Below are 18,798 nucleotides of genomic sequence, written 5' to 3'. Positions count from 1 at the left end.
AGGTCTCAGGAAGCAGCCGAAGTCGGGCTCCAAACTAGCCTTCAGAGCGCTCCAACACACATGCTTTGCACATAGTTAGTTGCTGATCTCTTACTCAGGTTCTGCTTAGAATCGCTTTCCTGTTTTCTCTCATGGGATATCCATGAGGGGGACTCATCCATTAAGTCTCCCTTGTCTGGGCCCATTCCAGATAGTGTGCTTGAGCCCTGTGGTCACTAACAGTGGTTGCCCAAGACTAAACATTAGACACACAGTCTCCCTTTCCCTTGCATCTCCTCTGTGCTAAAGCATCCAGCCATCTATCCTTCCTTGTATCCTTCTGCCCAGTATAGGCTACACATCTGCTAGAGGCCAGGAACAGAGTTCATTGAATTTCACAACACTAGTCTTCAGAAATAGCTATTTTTATTATCCAGACAAACCGCTGGATGGAGTAACTCCTGGTTACCTTTTGAGAACATGCTGTGTTAAATAAGTTAATATGCTGAAGGAGAGTCAATGTTATTTGGCCACAGAAAAGGACAAGAGTATATAGGCCTACTTCTCCATTTCTAAGCACTTCAATGGTGTTAACCTGGATTGCAGAAGGCTCACGCAAGTCCCCCTTACATGGTGAAGTAACCTCTTAGTCAAGTAGCTTCTGCATCCTGAGATTGATTCATCTCTCTCCATTTCAGTCAGAATGGGGTGCTCACGTATAGCTATTAAAATTAAAACTTAATTCTTCAGTTGTTCTACTAATATCTGAACGCCCAGTAGTCACACATGTAACTACCATATTGAACAGAGCAGCTACAAAATTTGTAAAGTCAGGCAGAATTCCTCCATCACTTTTCGGGAACCAAGCGAAGAGCACACTTTTCTGTTAATGGAAAGTAATGTCTAGTTTTGTTTTTTTAAATCTACTCTCATCCTTGCTGCTTGCTTATTAAAATGTGTGTTGCACTCCCAATTCCATCCCAGCTTCATTCTATAACTTCTCAGATTCCTACAAACTCCATGTAGTAAGTCTGCAAATCAGAAGATCTGGCTTAGTTCCTAGATAAGCCCCAAATAATGTATGTCTTTGAGCAAGTTTCTGAACCTCCGGGGCTCTCAAAAAATTCAGTAAGTTTTATATGGACCCATTACTGAGCTGGGCTATGCAATCCATCCTTCAAAACCTATAGCGGGAATATACAATGGTCTAGCCACTGTGGAACACAGTTCAGTAGTTCCTCGAAGTGCTAGACACAGGTTAACCAATTCTAGCCAAAAGTATCTATTCTGAAAAGTTGAAAAACGTGTCCGTCCACAGGGTGACATGTGGCTGCCTGTTCTTAGGGACATTATTCATACAGATTCAAAACTGGAAACAGCCCAAATGTTTATCAAGTAATAAATGGATACACATAATATTGTACACATGAGATAGTTCTCAAACATTAAAAGAACTAAAATTTTAGTACTAAAGCATGGACAACATCTGAAGCCACTATGGGAAGTTTAAGAAAAAGCATATTTAAGAATATATCAATGATTTTGCTTTCAGAACAGGCTGAGGAGAGACAGAAAGGGGATTAGTGGCTTCGGGGGATGGGAGAAAGTGAAATCCAAGGTATTTCAATTAAAATTAAATAGAATCTTAAACCAAGAGTAACTGCTAAAGAGTACAGGGTGTCTTTCTGGTGTAATAGAGTCATCCTGGAATTACAGGGTAGCGATGGTTACCTAATTTTGTAAATGTTCTTGAAACTATCAAATGGTCTACTTTTAAGAGTGTATATTGCATGGCATATAGAAGTCTCTCAAGGGCAGTGGAACATATCTCAATAAAATTGTTATTAAAAATCAACAAAAGGCATATTATCACTTATTTCTTTACCCTTATCACATGGCCTGAGTTGGAATTCAGGGACATTCTTTTCCCAAGGAATTGCCTTGTTGCAGAATGGTTGCTAAGTGAATTTCTCTACTGACTTTGTACTTTTGTCCTTGGGAAAAAAAGAAAGAAAGAAATGTTCTCTTTCCTTTAAAAGCCATTCCCATATCACAGCAGCTGTCTGGCAGGACAATGTAGCCCTCCAGTCTCTGACAGCCAGGACAATGCCTTATTTATAATAAATCAACCCAAAAGAATAGGCCCATTGCCAAGGCCTTGAGATACATAGCAAATGAAAATCATCTCGGTTCCGCATCCAACGTGGGTGTACATATTTTGTTTTTGAGCCCAAGGTCACTGTGTTCTCTTAAGATTAAGCCACCCGCCCATTCTATGGAGACATTGCTTTATGCTACCCTAAGTCTTAGCAATTAGAGCAACACTAGAGTTTTAGAAAGAAAAGGAACTATATAGATTATATTCTGAGCAATTAAGACTAATTATAATTCCGAAGACTCAGTAAAGTACCCTCACCCAAAGGTAGCATTCCTCTTTCCTCCATAGTTCTTTCGCAAATCACCGGTCCCCTTCGGGCTGGCCTAGGCCTTAATTTCTTTTTCTTTGTACTTACTTAAATTTTGTTATCTTTAAGTAGTCGTACAAAGGGGTTTCAATTTGATGTATCGTTTTATTAGTACAATGCACCCTGATCAATGTCACCACCCCTTTCATAATTATCCCCTCCCATCCTCTCAGTTTTCCTGGTTCCATTTTTCCACATGTGTACATTGAACATTATGACGATATCTACCCTCCCCTTGACCTCACCCACTCCTGAAAACACAAGGTTCTGACTTTCTGGCAGTCACTCTGTTAAACTCTAAGGTAGCAGTCCTAATTTCCTCCTGCCCTGAGCCCTGTACACAAAAGGGAGTCACTTATCGCCTATGGTGTCATACCATGGCCCTTCGAGATAACAGAATGACAGGCACACGTTGTCTGTCTACTGTGACTTCTATGTCAAAGATGATTCCAGGAGTCCAGTATCTATCCAGAGGCTTAAAATTCTGAGCTCAGGACAATCGTACCACAATCCTGGGAAGAAGCAGCCTATTTAGAAGTCCCACTGGGGAGAAGGCCATGGGCACTGGCAGCATCTGAATGTGGTTAACACTGGCCAAAATATTCCACATTTCCCAGCCTAAACTAGGAGTGGAGTCTGGGACCATCAACCATTCGCTCTGTTGCCCAGTGTGCACCCTGAGTATGAGCAGGAAGCTTGTACCCCCACACTTCCATCAGAGCCCCGGAAAAGGTGGATGCTGGTTCCGTATTTTCAAAAGGCCCCCTCTGCTCTGACACATCTTGGTACTTGAGAACCGCCGACTTAGCTCAGGGGAGCTCTGTCAGAACTGAATGAAATAGGAACTTGGGACATATCGAACACCCAATGTATGTTCATTAATTCTCTTTTTTTTCTATATGCTGGCCATGGGGAGAAGGTATACACCTCCCCCTTGCAAGAATTTTAATTCCAGTTCCTGAGAACGCAAAGTGCTATCGCTGGGTCACCAGAGGACTCCTTTGTCCCTCCTCCTCACCTGCCTTTCCATGAAGCCCACAGTGGTCTGGGGTACAGAACACAGCCAGGTCAGGGAGCTGCTAGGATGGCTATGGTAGCTGATTGTACTGGCTCCCCTTTCCTCTGCCTTCTGATCCTCCTCCCACTTAGATCAGATCTTATTATCTGCTATTTCTTGCTGTCCAACTGGTCACCTCCAGCAGCACAATGGATTCTTCCAGAATGCTTTAACGAAACACTGATGCCTGGGGCTCAGTCCTGAAGCATCAAGACTCACTGATACTGTTAACTGAATTAGCCTGGGATATGGCATGGGCACGAGGGCTTTACCAGCTCCTTGGTGATGCTAAAGTACAGTCTGTGTTGATACCATTCCCTGTTGCCTTGAAAGATGACTTCCCAGGGAAGCCATGAGACCACAGCACGAAGAGACTCTGCAGCAGGAATGGCCATCCACACCTTGAGTATTCAGACAAGTGGGTACTTGCCTGAAGAATGGAAAGGAGACGACTGACTCATAAAACCTCCAGGTCGCCACAAGGTCCATCCTGTTGGGGTTGGTAGCATAATACCTCCAGGCAGCCTGCAGAGAGGAAAGGGGGGACAAGGGGTGGCAGGGAATCATCTGAAACTTCCACACAGAATCGCATGACATGATAAACAACTTTTGAGCAGCTGACTGCTAAGAGTTCCGATGTGCATGAAGCCACCAGAGCCACTGAAATGGTTAGGTTCACTCTAGCACCGTTAGGAAGAAAACGTCCCTTGAATATCTTGGGCGTTCTCGTTGTTATTATGGTTGGTGAGAACCTGCATGACTCCTTCTAGAATGTTCTCTGAGACTACTTAGTCAATGGACTAGGAAGGGTTTCTGAGCGCGAGAGAGCTTGGGCGAAGAGGTTTTGATCTTTAGATGGTAGAACTCCTGCAGTGTTCCGATGGTTCGAGGCTTGGGGGATGGTGGGGATGAGCCTTAAGAACTGTGACATGTAGGATGCTATCATTTGCTGTACGGGGGCAGGCCTAAAGACTGATAGACCCACTAAAACTGGACACAAGTCCACAAGTAGGTGATTGTGCCTTGAGCATTCAAGTAGCTAGGACTGGGATAATGTATTTTCCTATTTTCTCTGTCCCCATGTTTCCAACAGACTACACATCACGAGGCATGGACTCTCAGTGCAGTGTAAGACAGAGGACCTCTGCCTGTCTTAACTTCTGTCACTACTCTGCACCAGCCCTCGGTTGGGGAAGTGATGATGAGAGGACAGGCAGGTGCTAATATCTCCCAGTCCATGATTGTCTACTTGGCAGAACAACTATGTGAAGTATTCTTCACACGTCAGGCATCTTCTTCTTTCTTGAGTCCGTGTTTCTCTGTCATTAGCAGACAGGAGGGGACTACAGTGTTCTGGGAGCTCACTGCCTAGCACCTGTGAGCTGCGTCTTCTCTGTGGGTTCCTAGGTGAAGCTTGGGGTGTGAAGTAGAATGAGAAAGAAACTGAGTAGTGCCACAGATCTAAGACAAATTCTCTATTCCAACATTACCAGTGTAAAAATAGATGGGTTTGCTCCTGAGTCCTGCATCTACCTCTTGAATGGGTGGGAGAGTGACAAGATTGTCATTTTTAGAACATGCAGAGATCATATAGATAAACATACAATGTTTATAATAAAAAATGTGAACTTGGAAGGTACGATGGTTAGCCATACAACCTCATACTTGTGGCTGTCCACAAGTGAGCATGCACAAGCTGGCCCACTCCTCCTGGATATATGACACACACACACACACACACACACACACACACACACACACACCCCACCCTGGGCTCCATTCCAGTTTATTCCCCGAAGACAGACCTGGATGAGCTCAGCAGCTGGCTTCCTCCTTTTCTCAAAGTGCTTCTGGCGGTGCTGCTCCTGCACCTTGAGTGCCAGCCCGGATCCCAGGATGCCCTGCGGGAAGTCACAATACCCATCCATCTCATCAGAATTATGGCACACAGCCCGACCGGTGCCCAGTGGTGCTCCGAGAGGCCTTGCAAAGCCAATGGAAAAAAAAAAGCTTCACCAGAAAAAGGAAGGAGTGCCAGTGATCAAGATGCACTCGTGAATGGACACGTTGAACTAAACCCTTTGTACAAATACTTAGATGACAAAAATGGGTTAAAACATTGTAAAAAATGAATGGAGGATGAGCAGTGGTCTTAAGTAGCCGTGAAGGATGGCTACTTATGAATGCTCTTCTCAAAGTTCTGAGACACCAGAATTCCAGCTTCCCTGGGGGAGGCAGAGATGGAAATGCATAACCCCAGTGGGGAGTCCGAGTGCCTTTACAGATCTACGCCCAGAACAGGGAGTGAATAACGCAGGATGAGGAAAGCGACCCTGAAATGACGTCTTGGGTAATAAAAGGATGTTTGAGAGAATCATCTCTAGACCCAAGAAGCATCACTGGCCACGGAAGAGAGACAGGGTCGCCACGTGTAAGGAAGTAGCTGGAGACGTAGTAAGGTGTAGAATTTCAGGGATAAAAGGTGAGGCTGGAAATCTGAGCTGTGGCCAGGCAGTGAAAGGAGCTGTGTGTCACACATCATAGGAACTTACTGCTGGAAGGGCAAAAAAGGAGACGCCAATTAAGGAGAAAGTGGCAGCAATCAGACGGCCTTCCCAGGTCTTGGGTGTCTTGTCTCCATAGCCAATGGTGGCCAGTGTGATCTGAAGAGAGAAGAGTTCAGTCAGGAGCTGCCCACCATGGGAACATCATTAACATGTCAACTGAGCTCCATCTCTAAGCCCCTATACCTGCTCAGGTGTTGCTCTCATTTATCACTAAATTTCTATGGGAGAAAAAGCACCCATTTCTAAATAACTAAGTGAAGGATGTGCTCATCAATTATCAACTAGTTTGATAATTACAAGCATGTATGTGCGTATTCATGTATGCATATACAGTTGGCCTTCCGAGTATAGGAATTTCACGTATTTGGATTCAACAAACTGGATCAAAATATTAGACAAAATCAATAAAACATAGTACAAGAAAATAATAGGGACGGGAGGAGACTGCAGCCAAGAATTCATTGTATGTGCTATACAATTAAGACAAAGAAGGGAAGGGGTGGATGGAAGGGGGTGAGTATATTGAAATGGTGACATAGATCAAGAGGATTGTATTCATAACCTACATTCTTAAATGGCAACAAAATTCAGTACATATCCTACAAAGTTAAGAAAAATGAGAGAAGGGGTGGGTTGGGAGGGCTGGGTGAGAATGTTGAAAGAGGTGACACTGATCAAGACACAAGTTCATAAACTGCTTTGTTGAATGGCAACTCCTGTGTACAATAATGAAAGACAATAAAACATATAACTATAATATAATAACGATTTATGCAGCAGGTAGGTGTCATAAGAAAGCTAGAGGTGATTTAAGTATTTAGTCAGACAAACATGTACAGGTTGTGTAATCATTTTAAATAAGAGACTTGAGCATCTTCAGATTTTGATCGCGTCTAGGGATGGGAGGAGATGGGGTTCTGAACTAATCGCCTATGAATCGGAACAGATGACTGTATTTCGTGAGTGTGTGCTTTGATGTGTAGCTGTGTTTCTGAATTGTGATTACAAGTGCATTTGTGTCTATTTTGCATGCATGTGTACCATATATTCCAGTGTAATCTTTAACACGTATGTTATCAGTACATACACTTGTATTCACATGTGCCAACTTCTGGAGAGCAGGATACAAATGAGATAACTATGGCCTCTGGAGCCCTACTTTCAAATCTCAAGCTAACGCCTCTAATGGATGAGAGATCTTAAGTAAATACATTATTTTATTTTTTTAAAAGTCTCTTCCTGCATCATTTCTTCATTTTTCCAAAGAGGGTAATAATAGAGGTTTGAGTTTCAAGCACATTAGTAAGGGTAACATGTTCAGAATGACACTCTGGAGCACAATAGGGAAGGAATCAAGAAACACCTGCTTTAGAACTGAGCAGGTTAACACTGTGCAGCTCTACATGCGTCTTCAGGTCTGAGTGGTTTTTGTGTGTATTTGCCACTGTGTCTGCTCATTCATGGTTTTGTTAAAAGCCTGGTTTAAGACTGCTTTACTTATAAGCATGGGGTAAAAGTCCATTCCAAGGGCATGCCATGTTGGTGGGACTTACTAGACTTGAGATGGAGACATGTAGGTCTCACCTTTGAATATAGATTGTGCCCAGGCTACCCCTGCATCTCTGACTGAGTGCAGAGCAGACCCCATAGAGTGGGTCTTCAGAGAGCTACTTACCAAGCCCCACCACAGAGCATCTGCATAGGTCTCAAACTCCTCTTTCATCTCCTCTCCTTGTGCATCCACCTCTGGCACATCTTTCTCCACCAGGTAGACAAGGAATGAAGACAGGATGAGTGTCAGGAATCCGATGTACCAGGCGGTGATGAGTTCCTGGAAGAGTGGATAGTGGGGGAGGGAAGTCATCACTGGGAAGACCTTGGGGTGAATTCGCAAGCCAGATACACTGGTGGTGGAGTCCAAGCTTACCAGCCCCGTGACTGGTAACCTCTGACCTCTACATCCTACCACTGTAAAATAAAATCAGGAACATGGACATTATAGCCGTAACTTATTCATTAGATTGTACATGGCTCTAGGAGATGAAGCCTCAGGTCAGAGTGATTCTGATATCTTAAATCAGGAGACGTGGTAGAAAGACGAGAGGTCACCAAGGACTGGGTACTGACCCCCAAGTGAAGTTTCCACTCTCTGAAGAGTTGAAAGTTTCTCCGAAGGACTATACTGAGCAAGGGCAATGCTCAGAACCATGGAGAAACTGATGTCAAGGGAGAAATACTGTGGCACAGGGGACAAAGCTACAGGCAGGGACTCAACCCTGCCACCATCTTTCTGTAGAATCCAAGGCAAATTATCCTGTCGGTCCCATGCGTAGCATTGACAGTTGTAGAATGAAGGGATAGGCCCACCAGGGTCCTGAAAGTGTCACAGTATCACTGGTGGGATTCAGAATAAACAGCTTTCGTGGTAATCAATCTTATATTGACTTTGATCATTTGAACAGGAAGTGGCACGTGATGCCTCCATATTATCTTACAATGGACAAGGTGAAAGAGTGGGGACAAGACTAAGTGGATCTAAAGGAAAATGCTAAGGACACTGTGGGGAGGAGGGAAAGAGTAGTAAATTAATAATGTCTCAAAATCCCTGATGAAGATAGACCTGTATTGCTCCTTCCAGCTTTAGCTTCCTTTGTTTCTCTCATCCTCCTCCATTGTCAAGGTTGAGCATGTAGGTTGGGTGGAAAGAAAAGCCAAGGTGGAGATTAAATCTGTTGTGCTTTCTGTGGAGGCATCTCAGAGGATGAAGTTGATAGAGTCTTATCTGAGTCCCAGGGCTGCACATCTGCAACCAGCCAGCTGCCTTTGGCGAAAGGCAGAATCTCACTGGCATGGTCAACATGGCTTCCTCCTGCCTCTCTCTGAGTGGTGCCTTGGCTCACGCGAGCTCTGCTACCCCATCATTGCTCCCGAGAAGATGGGGCCAATTCAAGAATCTCAAGGCATCTTCAGGCTCATGTCATCTCCATTATGAAACCTGCTGGGATGTCTGCTCCACTAGTGAGAATTAACTGTCATTCCTATATAGTATTTTCTGTTTCCTAAACTATACACGTTGCTTAATGCTTTGTTAGGAACTTTTGTTCATAAATCTGGCCTTTCCCACAGCACCACCAGCACACTATAGTTGTATTCGTGTGAGTTCACATAGCTACTGCTGTGTGAGGTTATAGATGATTCCAGTGACCCAGCTGTCATCTCCCCTCAGAGAGGATCTGCCTGCGGGAAGTTTCAGAATGGAAGGGTGAATTTCTCCCCAGTGCTGTCTGAACATGAGCATCTCACTCTATGGTATCCGTTCTGGCCCTGTGTTTTCTCATACCTCCCTGGCCTCCAAATGCAAGTCAGAAGTTTCATCTGGTGCTTAACTTAAGAAACAGCTGCTGTTCGTGTGCTCACAGATAAACTGGCTGTGTTGGGTTATTGAGACATGGTATAATGGTTGTCAATAGGGAGTGAAAATAGGTCCCAATTCTGTGCTTTGCAGTCATTACAAACACTCTTCAAGGTAATTCTGACTTCACACAACTTTTTGCCAGCAGCTCTGTGGCAGAGTCTGTTTCCCGTACATCTGGGGCTATGGGACTTGTATCCAGCTAATGTGGGGGAAGTATGGGAGCCTTACCTTTCTGTCCCTTAAAGCCTCTCCACGTGCTAGACCTTCCCCTGCCTCACTGACTCAGTTTCCCTCTAGATGTGGCCCAAGCAGCAGACATCGTACACTGTGGGAACCAGACGTTAATGTTGTGCTAGGTGGCAGGAACCCCAGGGTTTATTTGTTTGGAGAGCTGAATGTTAGCTGATGCTAACTACTTAAGCATCAGTGTTAAACATCTAACTCCAGGTAACACAGGATTCCCTCTCTGAACTTCTGAGTGCTCAGAAAAAATCAAGTACAAAACCCAATCTGGAATGCAATGAACAAATAAATTGAATTTGTGCATAATGTTCTCTAAGGCCATCAGCATCCCAGGGGAAAAACTTCCTCTGGACTCTGACAGGCCAGGATATCATGCATTCTCACAACCTACACTGTGGAGCGCAGCGAGAGCTTGATGAATCTGAATGTGAGCTGGGAGCTCTGCCCCAGAGCCTTCCCTCACTCTGAGGAAGACTTCCTGCCTCCATTGTAGAGTTTGGCTACAATTTGTCCCTGTCTTTCCTCAGGAAATACATGACAGGCATGGCCCCTGCCCATCAGCACATGGTTAATTGTCAGCAAATGCTAGGAGTCACTTTTAGCCTTCAGAAAAGCAAGACAAGAACACTAAGAGTCCTAAGCCAAGGATTTGGGGACCTCTATTTCTTTTTTTTTTTTTTTTTGGCCAGACCTGGGCCTTGGACTCAGGGCCTGAGCACTGTCCCTGGCTTCTTCCCGCTCAAGGCTAGCACTCTGCCACTTGAGCCACAGCGCCGCTTCTGGCCATTTTCTGTATATGTGGTGCTGGGGAATCGAACCTAGGGCCTCGTGTATCCGAGGCAGGCACTCTTGCCACTAGGCTATATCCCCAGCCCGAGGGGACCTCTATTTCTAACAGCTTTCTGACAGCTCAGCTCTGTGGACTCAAGATAATGGCTGAATCCAGGGGAGAGGAAAAGATATTGTGAACATGTTTTCCGATTAAAGAGGATGGCAAGAGGAAGAAAAAACTCTGCACAGAAATCCTGACCTCTCTATTCTTGTGGCCAGAGGCAGCAGGTGAAAAATCAGGCACTTATGAAAAGACATGGTATCCTGAGGTGAAAGATCCCCAAGCATTTTTATCTTTGTATTAATTTCACTGATGGAATCTCCAACGAATGTATAACGGCGATTTCATAAGCATATCACACCTCCTAATCTCATAGCCATCTTGGAAGTACATGCTGAGATGTTTGCACAGTGACAATGCAGCTAATGACACCTTCCTCTGAGCATACGCCCCTCATTCAGTGGAGCCTATACGATTGCATGTTTGCCCATACGACCTGTGAAGAAGAGCCAATCCAGAATTTCACATGATACGACTCGCCAGGCAGTTAAAGGAACCTTCCCTTGGTGAACTTCCAGAAAGATTTTCATTTCACTGTAGAGGAATTTTCAGGAGAACAGAGCGGCGTAAGTGAAGTCCTCGAGTTGGAAGATGATGGAGCTGAATTTGGAACCAAGTTGCCCCGTGATTCCCCTTAGTGTACGTTCATTGTGCTGGAGATGCTCTCTCAGAGGGAAGACCCCTGCCTGGCTCGACTGTGTGGCTGTACATTGGGGCTCTCCACTTGCAGGTGGCACAGACAGCTCAACATTCAAGAGACGGCCCCGAGTTTCTACATAGCAGATTGTACAGGTTCACCGCCTTACGTCCAGCTCCCCGGAAGCAGAGACGGGGAATTAGACACCGGGGACCGATGGCTCCGGGTTCCTAGGGTGCCCAGTAAAGAGGCATCAACCAAGATTGGCACGAGAAGAGACGCTCTTAGCGAGGGAGGTGGCTTTGACTTCGTACCCATGAAGGACAGCTGCCCTACATGGGCCTGTCTCCTCTTCCCTTTCCTGGCCCCCGTGGAAGGGCGTGGGTAGGTGAGAGGCGCATCGGGCCCTGCGGCTTCCCCGTGGCACTTACTTTGCTGTGGGCGCAGATGGCCGAGCCCAGGAGCTTCCAAGTGCCTCCTCTCCGGTCCATCCGCAGCATCCGCAGGATCTGCAAGAAGCGAAGGCTTCGCAGGGAGGTGGCCAGCACATTGCCCTGGTTTCCCACAGCAACGACCGGCACGGAGGCAATCAGCACGAAGATGTCTGACAAAGAGGACAGAGAGAGCAGCGGAGAACAGGGAGAAGGTCAGGTTAGGCAAGTCATCCTATAGGTGCCACGTTTATTAGGGGACTGCGCACTTAGGAGGGGCCCATCTAAGTGTTGTTGTGTTTAATCTTGACATCCGCTGGAGACGGTCACAGACCATTCTTCTGTGACTTCTGAGACGGCAGAAGCTCTGGGCGGGAGTGACTTCCACTGCCACACAGCCAGAGGCAGTTGAGTTGGGGTTGCATACAAGCCGATCAGATTCCAACACTGTCTCTAGACACCAACGCAGTGATTTCCTAAGATCCTCCTACGTGGTGCCTGCGATTCACTGTCACGTGAATCAGGAAGAAGAAGGGACCAGGGACTGATCAAGCCACTGAGGCAAAGCCTGGTGATCAGATACTGTATGTTAATGTGGGGTTCCCTCAAACACATCACCTGACACAGGAATTCTACTGCGGATCATTTATTAATAGATGACCCGGAACGTAAGTGATAAGAGTAGGGAGACAGGGAAGTTAAATAAAAAGAACCTACAGGTGAGGAGGTGTTAGCAAGGTGACCAGGTACAAGTCTCCCAAGATGGTCCATGTGGAAGATGGGGGATTGGGATACCAATCTTTTGACCCGGGTCCCCTGCAGATTGAGGTGCATTCCTGGAGTCATTGATGCCCTCCCCCCCCCCCCCACAATCCTGAGACACACTGGCCTACTCATCTCCCAGATCTGTCCAGAAGACCTTGAGATGGACCACAGGAAGATGTGCAGAGCACAGTGTGGCAGGCCCATATCAGTTGGTGACATGGAAATAGTCACCACAGCCGTGGCTATGATTAGAGGAGACCAAAGGAATGAAACCCTTCCAGAAGGGACAACTAACTCCTGGAGGCCAAAGGCGGATGTGGAGGAGAGGAAGCGCTATCTCCTCTTCCTTCCCTTTCGCGGTACCAACAGCCCTTGTCATCAAAGCTCTCCCCACTGCCCTGCAGGAGATGGGTGGGCAGAAAGAACCTTACAGTAAGGTAAACTGAGGGATAGTGCCACTAAATGGAAGCCATTGCTGTTTCAAAAAGGAGTAACTTAAAACTACTCTCCCCCCCCCCCCACGAACCCTAATCCCCACCAGTTAAGAATCTCGTCCAATCTGTCACAAGGACAGCCACAGAAGCTGGAAATGCAGCCCCTGGACTCTTGATACTGTTCTTTGGAACCTGATCGCAGCCGGCCAGAGGTTGTATGGGCTTCCGCAAAGCCCTTTGGGTTCCCACAACGTCTGCTTACGATTTCCTCGGAGAAATGGCGCATCTCACAAAGGGAGACCCGAAGCCATCATTGGACTCCAAGAGTCAGAGCTTACCCAGCATGCACAGGGGCTTCCTGGCAAACTTCAGCCGTCCCCGCCAGCCTTTGTATCGGCAGCAACATCCGGCGGCCCAGATCCGCAAAGCAAACTCAGCTCCAAAGATGAAAATAGCAAATGTCTCCTGCATGCAAAAGCATATGGAGAGGATTGATTAGCTGGGGCCGTTTGTCAGTGCTCCTGAGCCTGTTCTGAAAGTCTGAGAAGCTGGGTTCTTGTGTTCACAGCTGCTGCGGCTTTGGTGGAAGGGAGTCTGGAGGTCATACCTTCATTCTGATGTACTAATTGTTCTGAATATCGTTAAACCTCTCCAAGTGATTATCTGTTCTTTTTTTGTTTGTTTTTGGTCCAGTGATTCATTTTGTCTTTCCAGTGGTTCTGAGTTTTGAACTCAGGGCCTTGTATCACTTGGGTCATGCCCTGTCCTTTTATATTTTCACTGTCATTATCCTTTTGAACAAAGTCTTGTTTTTGGTGTGGGCTGTCCTGGACAGCAATCACCTGTTTGTGCTTCCTGCTTGGCTGTGATAACAGGCAAAGGCTATTGCGGCTCAGCCTTTTTATTGTTCAAATGTGGGGTTGGGGAGGATTGTCCTAATTGTTTTGTCCAGGCTGTCCTAGACCTATGATTCCCCAATTTCAGTCTCCTGAGTAACTAATATTAGAAGTATGAGTCACCCTGCCTGGCTATTCTGTTCGGTTCGAAAGTTCTCTGAAAAAGCCTTGAACAAGTAAAGTTAGATGGAAAGAAATGAGTACAATCTACTAATTTTGCACAGCGCCTGGCCCCTGGTATTGTTAACTATGGTCAATAGTTAGTAAGCGAAGGTCCTGGGCTGGGCAGTGCCCCCAAATTTCAAAATATTGTATTTCATTATTATTATTATACCAAAATCTAATATCAATTTATATTTTGATGAAGCAAATCGTAGAGGCAGATATCAGGATGCCATGTGCCTTTGTGTGAGTTTCCAAAGGACTAGGTAGCTAACTGTACTTTGTAATATATGTGATGGGTTTTGTTGTGACTTGTATATTCACCTTTATCTTTAATCAGAATAGTACACACTTATTAGGACTTCCACCTGTGCCCCTCAATGACCTGACCGAGCCTGGAAAGCACAGCTCTTTTTCAGGCCTAGGCTTGGCCGGCCAAAGTGTTAGTCAGAAATGCACACAGGGACAATGGCCTTTTCTCGTCACATGGGTGTCACCTTAAGCCATCCATCCAAAGTGTAGTGCCCATAGCCAGTCAGCTCACCAGCAGTAGGAGCCAGTCTCCAGACACCGTCTCGTACTCCTTGAATGTGGTCAGCACGGCCAGAATCAAGCAGCCCAGGACAATCAGGAACCTAGGGGAGAGGGAAAAGGGGAGGAAGGATGTTTCCGTCCTGTCTGACTCCAGAGCGCCAGGACGAGCCTGCATCTACCGCTGGACATAGGTATGTGCTTTCTGTTATCCCAGTCAATCTTCATGACAACCTAGAAGTCAGGTAGGAATTTATGGTCCCAGTGAACGGAAACATGGTTGAGAGAAGCTAAGGGTGCTTCTATCTTATCAGCTAGTTAGCAGAATCGGTCATTTACAAGTCAGACAGGACCTCTTGTCCCAACCAGGGAAGTAAGGCTGGGGGTGTAGAGTCTTGAATGGCCAAAAAGGTCACCATAGGTTTTAGAAATGTAACAGGAATATGAATAAGTTACAGAACTGCCACATAAGAAGTGCTGAATATGAAGAAACGTAAATTCATTCACAGATGATTAAATTCCGTGAAGGCTTCTCTTCGCAGGCTTGATATTATTCCTTTTGTAAATCAGCAGCTATTAAAGGAAAAGACTTCTTTAGGTTGGGGGTTATTCAGGATTGTTTTTGAAATGCTAGGAAGAAGAGGAAGCCCAGAGAGCAGGATGCCAAATGCTGGCCTTTTAAAATTCACAGAATTTGCCTGGTTCCTTCCTTGGTGTCAGAATGAAGCAAACTGTAAAATACAATCCTGGGGGCGGGGGCAGGGGAGAGGAAGGAGCCAACCGACAAAAACGGTTCTTGAGCTAGGCACCCGCAGCTCACACCTGTAATCCAAGCTACTCAGGAGGCTGAGATTTGAGAGTCATGGTTCAAAGCCAGCCCAGGCAGTAAAGTCAGTGAGACTCTTATCTCCAATTAACTACTAAAAAAGCCAGAAGTAGAGCTGTGGTTCAAGTGGTGGAGCACTAGCCTTGGGCACAAAAGTTCTAGAGTTCAAAGCCCAGGCATGCCTGTGAGCGCACGCATGTGCACGCATACACACACACACACACACACACACACACACACACACACACGCGCTTACGTTTTTGCTTCTGATGAAATTTCTGGTTCAATAGTAGTGTCAGGACCCCTAGATGTCTGAAGGACTGGCCTAGCCAGAGTCTGTGGCTGAGAGCTTAGGGGCACTCCAAGCTTTCCTATCCCAGGTATCAAGTTTTGCACTAATAGTTTCAATCCATGCTCCTTTAGTGTTTGCTATTTCTAATTACATATGCACTTATTTCTTTTTTACTAAATTATACACATCAAGTTATACAGTATTTAATTACATTATGTTACATTAAATGTACAATTGCATTATTTCTTTAAATACATACATTATACCTATCTGTGGCAGATAGAGAGAATATAGCTGAAATGCAGGGATGATTGACACACAGTTTAACCAAGCAGAAAGCTGCCTCATGGTGTGAGGGAAGCTTTGGGATGGAGGGAAACATGGGAAATTCTGCTCCTGGCCTTGGCTGGGACCCAAGTCCTGGCTTTCGTCCTTGGTAATTGTGAGTACATTTTATGATCAGTAAACCTGCTGATTTGCAGGCCCGAAGATCTAAGTTCTCAACCTTGCTTAGGAAGGGAACCACAATTTCTAAGCATCTCCTGTGAGTGACATTGATCCATGCTTAATCTGAGTTCCAGATTTTCTTCTCAAGTGAAGATGATGATGATGAGGGTAGTGATAATGGTGGTAGTGGTGGCAGTGATGATAATGAGGTGAGGGTGAGGGTCATGATAGTGATCTGGTGATGGTGGCGATGATCTGGGATGATGATAGCGATGGCAGAGATGGAAACGATGGTGACAATAATGAGGTGACGATGGAGATGATAATACTGATGATGGTGATCATGATGATAGAGATATGGTAACGGTTGTGATGATGATTCTAACGGTGGTGGTGGTGATGATGGTAATGGTACCAAGAGGATGGTGTGACAGTCATGATTGTGATGTTAATTATGGGGATAGTGACAACGGTGAAGGCAATGATAACAACTGGGATGACTGGGATGACAGTGGTGTGACGGTGCTGAATGTAATGGTGATGAGGTTGGTGGTGATAGTGATGGTGATGATGAGAATGGTGATGAAGACAGTCAGAACATCCGAGTCCGCCATTATTACCACGGTCAGCCCCAACTACCTGTTGCTTCCTATTTACCATCTAATCGCCCTCACAATAACCTGTCAAGGTAGATATGATCATTCACACACTGAAAGAGTTTTCAGAACAAGATTATCTCTAAAATGCCATGGTACTTGATCTTGCAATACAAGCCACAGACCTCAGCCAGGTAAGATTGGCTGCCATTGGCTCAGGACAGTCCTCCATGGCACGCATGGCAGGTATATCCAGTATGAGCCCGGAGTCATGCCATCGAATGATCACCGCCCCTTAAGCACAAGCCGGACCCGTGACTTACTTCTAACGATAGAATATCCTTTTATTATATGGCAAAGACAACGAGATGGCCACACCTTTGACAATGACACATTTGATAAGACTCTGTCTTCATAGGCCGCAGCTGGAGACTGTGTTGTGAAGGGGCTACAAGGGTTCAGTGACAAGGGGCTGCCACCCCTTCTGGGACCAAGGAGGAGATCTAGGTAAACCATCAACGGTCACGACGCTCAGAAACGGAGAGATAAAGAAATGTGTGTCACTGCCAGCGCTTTAGTGACAACTTGCTGTGCAGTGATAGGAAACTCGCACGGAGTGTGATGGATCTGTCCTGTGTGTCCAGTGTTCTCAGAGGAGGGCAACCACGCAATGCAAGGGCTACAGTTGTCCACTGGGTTGGTGAAACTGGCTTCAGGAGAGAAGATGCTATGTCAGCTCTTCTCTGTCACCAGAGGCTAGCTCAGGCACTGGCGCTTCCCAGGAACCCACAAGTGCTTAACGGATGGGTACGAGCAATTTCAGACCTCATGTTATATAACTCACACCTGTAATCCTAGTTACATTGGAGGCGAAGATTGGAAGGATCACAGTTCAAGGTCAGCATAGGCAAAATTCCACAATCTCACCCCAGGAACAAAAACAAAGTGTGGTACTGTGTGCCTGTAATCTTGGTTACACAAAAACAAAGGTAGGTGGATTGTAGTTTCAGGCTAGCCTGGGTGAAAAGCAACATTCTCTGTGGAAAATAACCCCAAAGCACAAAGGGCTGTAGGCAGGGCTTTGCAAATACAGGGCCCTGAGTTCAAACCACCAAAAGGAACACAACGCAATTGTCCAAGTCAGTAATTGTCCCATTGTTGGAGGCATAGGATATAAGGTGGGGAATAACGTAGGACAATTTCCTTAACAAATGAAGAGTTCACACCTAGTTCTGCAGAACATCTTATGAATGTATTTATATATGTGTATGCATATACACATAATATCTCTTAAAGAGTCCTCTTATTGCTTTGCTTTATGTGATTTCAATTATGTATGGTCAAATGATAGTCTGAAAATATCAAATTGGAAATTTCCTGAGCAAGCAATTCATAAGTTTTGAATTGTTTTATTGTAATAATATTTGTTGCGATCATTATTTATTTCTGTTAGTTTCTGACGGTGGCTCAATTGCCAATTAATCTTCATGTCAGATACTCAGTATGTCTGGATTCTCTTTACCACTCGAGGAATTCACAGATTCTTTTGGAGTGTATCACACACAGACAGTGAGTTCCTATTATCTGTGTCTTCATCTACATTTGCATTTCTCTCTGCACCCATCTACAAAGACAGCTCTCCAAGCCCAGTGCTCAGGGGCTTTTGTTATGGGCTGACGAAGAAAAGATAAGGGCTAGACTGGAGCCAAGACCAGGATCCCATGAGAGAGAATCTCCCTCAGGGCCTCAGCAAAACTGTTGAGTAAAAGAGTGTGGAGGCCACGTAAGAGAACCACCAGTTAGGATCTCAGAGCTGCTCACAGATATCAGGAGGACATCAGTGAGACTGTGAAGACACGTGCGGCTTTGAGATCCAAGTGGAAATCGCCAAAGCTTAAAGCTTAGAAGAGATGTAAGGCATAAAGGCTTACCACCCTCGAGGCTCTAATACCTTATGGTGGAGCCAGGTATTCAGGTTTCATCAGCCACAGACACTCAAGTCTTCAGCAGCAGGGAGGACAGCTGCAGAAGCAGGATATAGTAGGACGTAGCCAGGAGGGGGCAGCAAACACCCATCATAGCAGTGCACTTCCTCACCATCGACGCTTAGGAGGTCTACTTTGAGAGACCAGTCATTCCTCCATAAAACTTAGATCAAGGAAG

At 45.6% G+C, this 18,798-nt stretch overlaps 1 protein-coding gene across 1 annotated transcript in view; it reads right to left on the bottom strand.

Moving 5' to 3' along the window:
- Kcnq3 (potassium voltage-gated channel subfamily Q member 3) overlaps nucleotides 1–18,798 on the bottom strand; it is a 229,357-nt gene that overhangs the window by 16,550 nt on the left and 194,009 nt on the right. The window contains exons 2-8 of the mRNA XM_048358634.1: nucleotides 14,488–14,578; nucleotides 13,224–13,350; nucleotides 11,687–11,859; nucleotides 7,744–7,899; nucleotides 6,054–6,164; nucleotides 5,307–5,402; nucleotides 3,932–4,026 (exon numbers count right to left, since the gene is read on the bottom strand). Coding sequence (XP_048214591.1) covers nucleotides 3,932–4,026; nucleotides 5,307–5,402; nucleotides 6,054–6,164; nucleotides 7,744–7,899; nucleotides 11,687–11,859; nucleotides 13,224–13,350; nucleotides 14,488–14,578 — 849 coding nt within the window. The remainder of the gene's footprint in view (nucleotides 1–3,931; nucleotides 4,027–5,306; nucleotides 5,403–6,053; nucleotides 6,165–7,743; nucleotides 7,900–11,686; nucleotides 11,860–13,223; nucleotides 13,351–14,487; nucleotides 14,579–18,798) is intronic.

Source organism: Perognathus longimembris, chromosome 12, assembly GCF_023159225.1.
Source record: "Perognathus longimembris pacificus isolate PPM17 chromosome 12, ASM2315922v1, whole genome shotgun sequence".
NCBI classification, from domain to species: Eukaryota; Metazoa; Chordata; class Mammalia; order Rodentia; family Heteromyidae; genus Perognathus; species Perognathus longimembris.
This window is presented reverse-complemented; position numbering and strand designations above follow the sequence as displayed.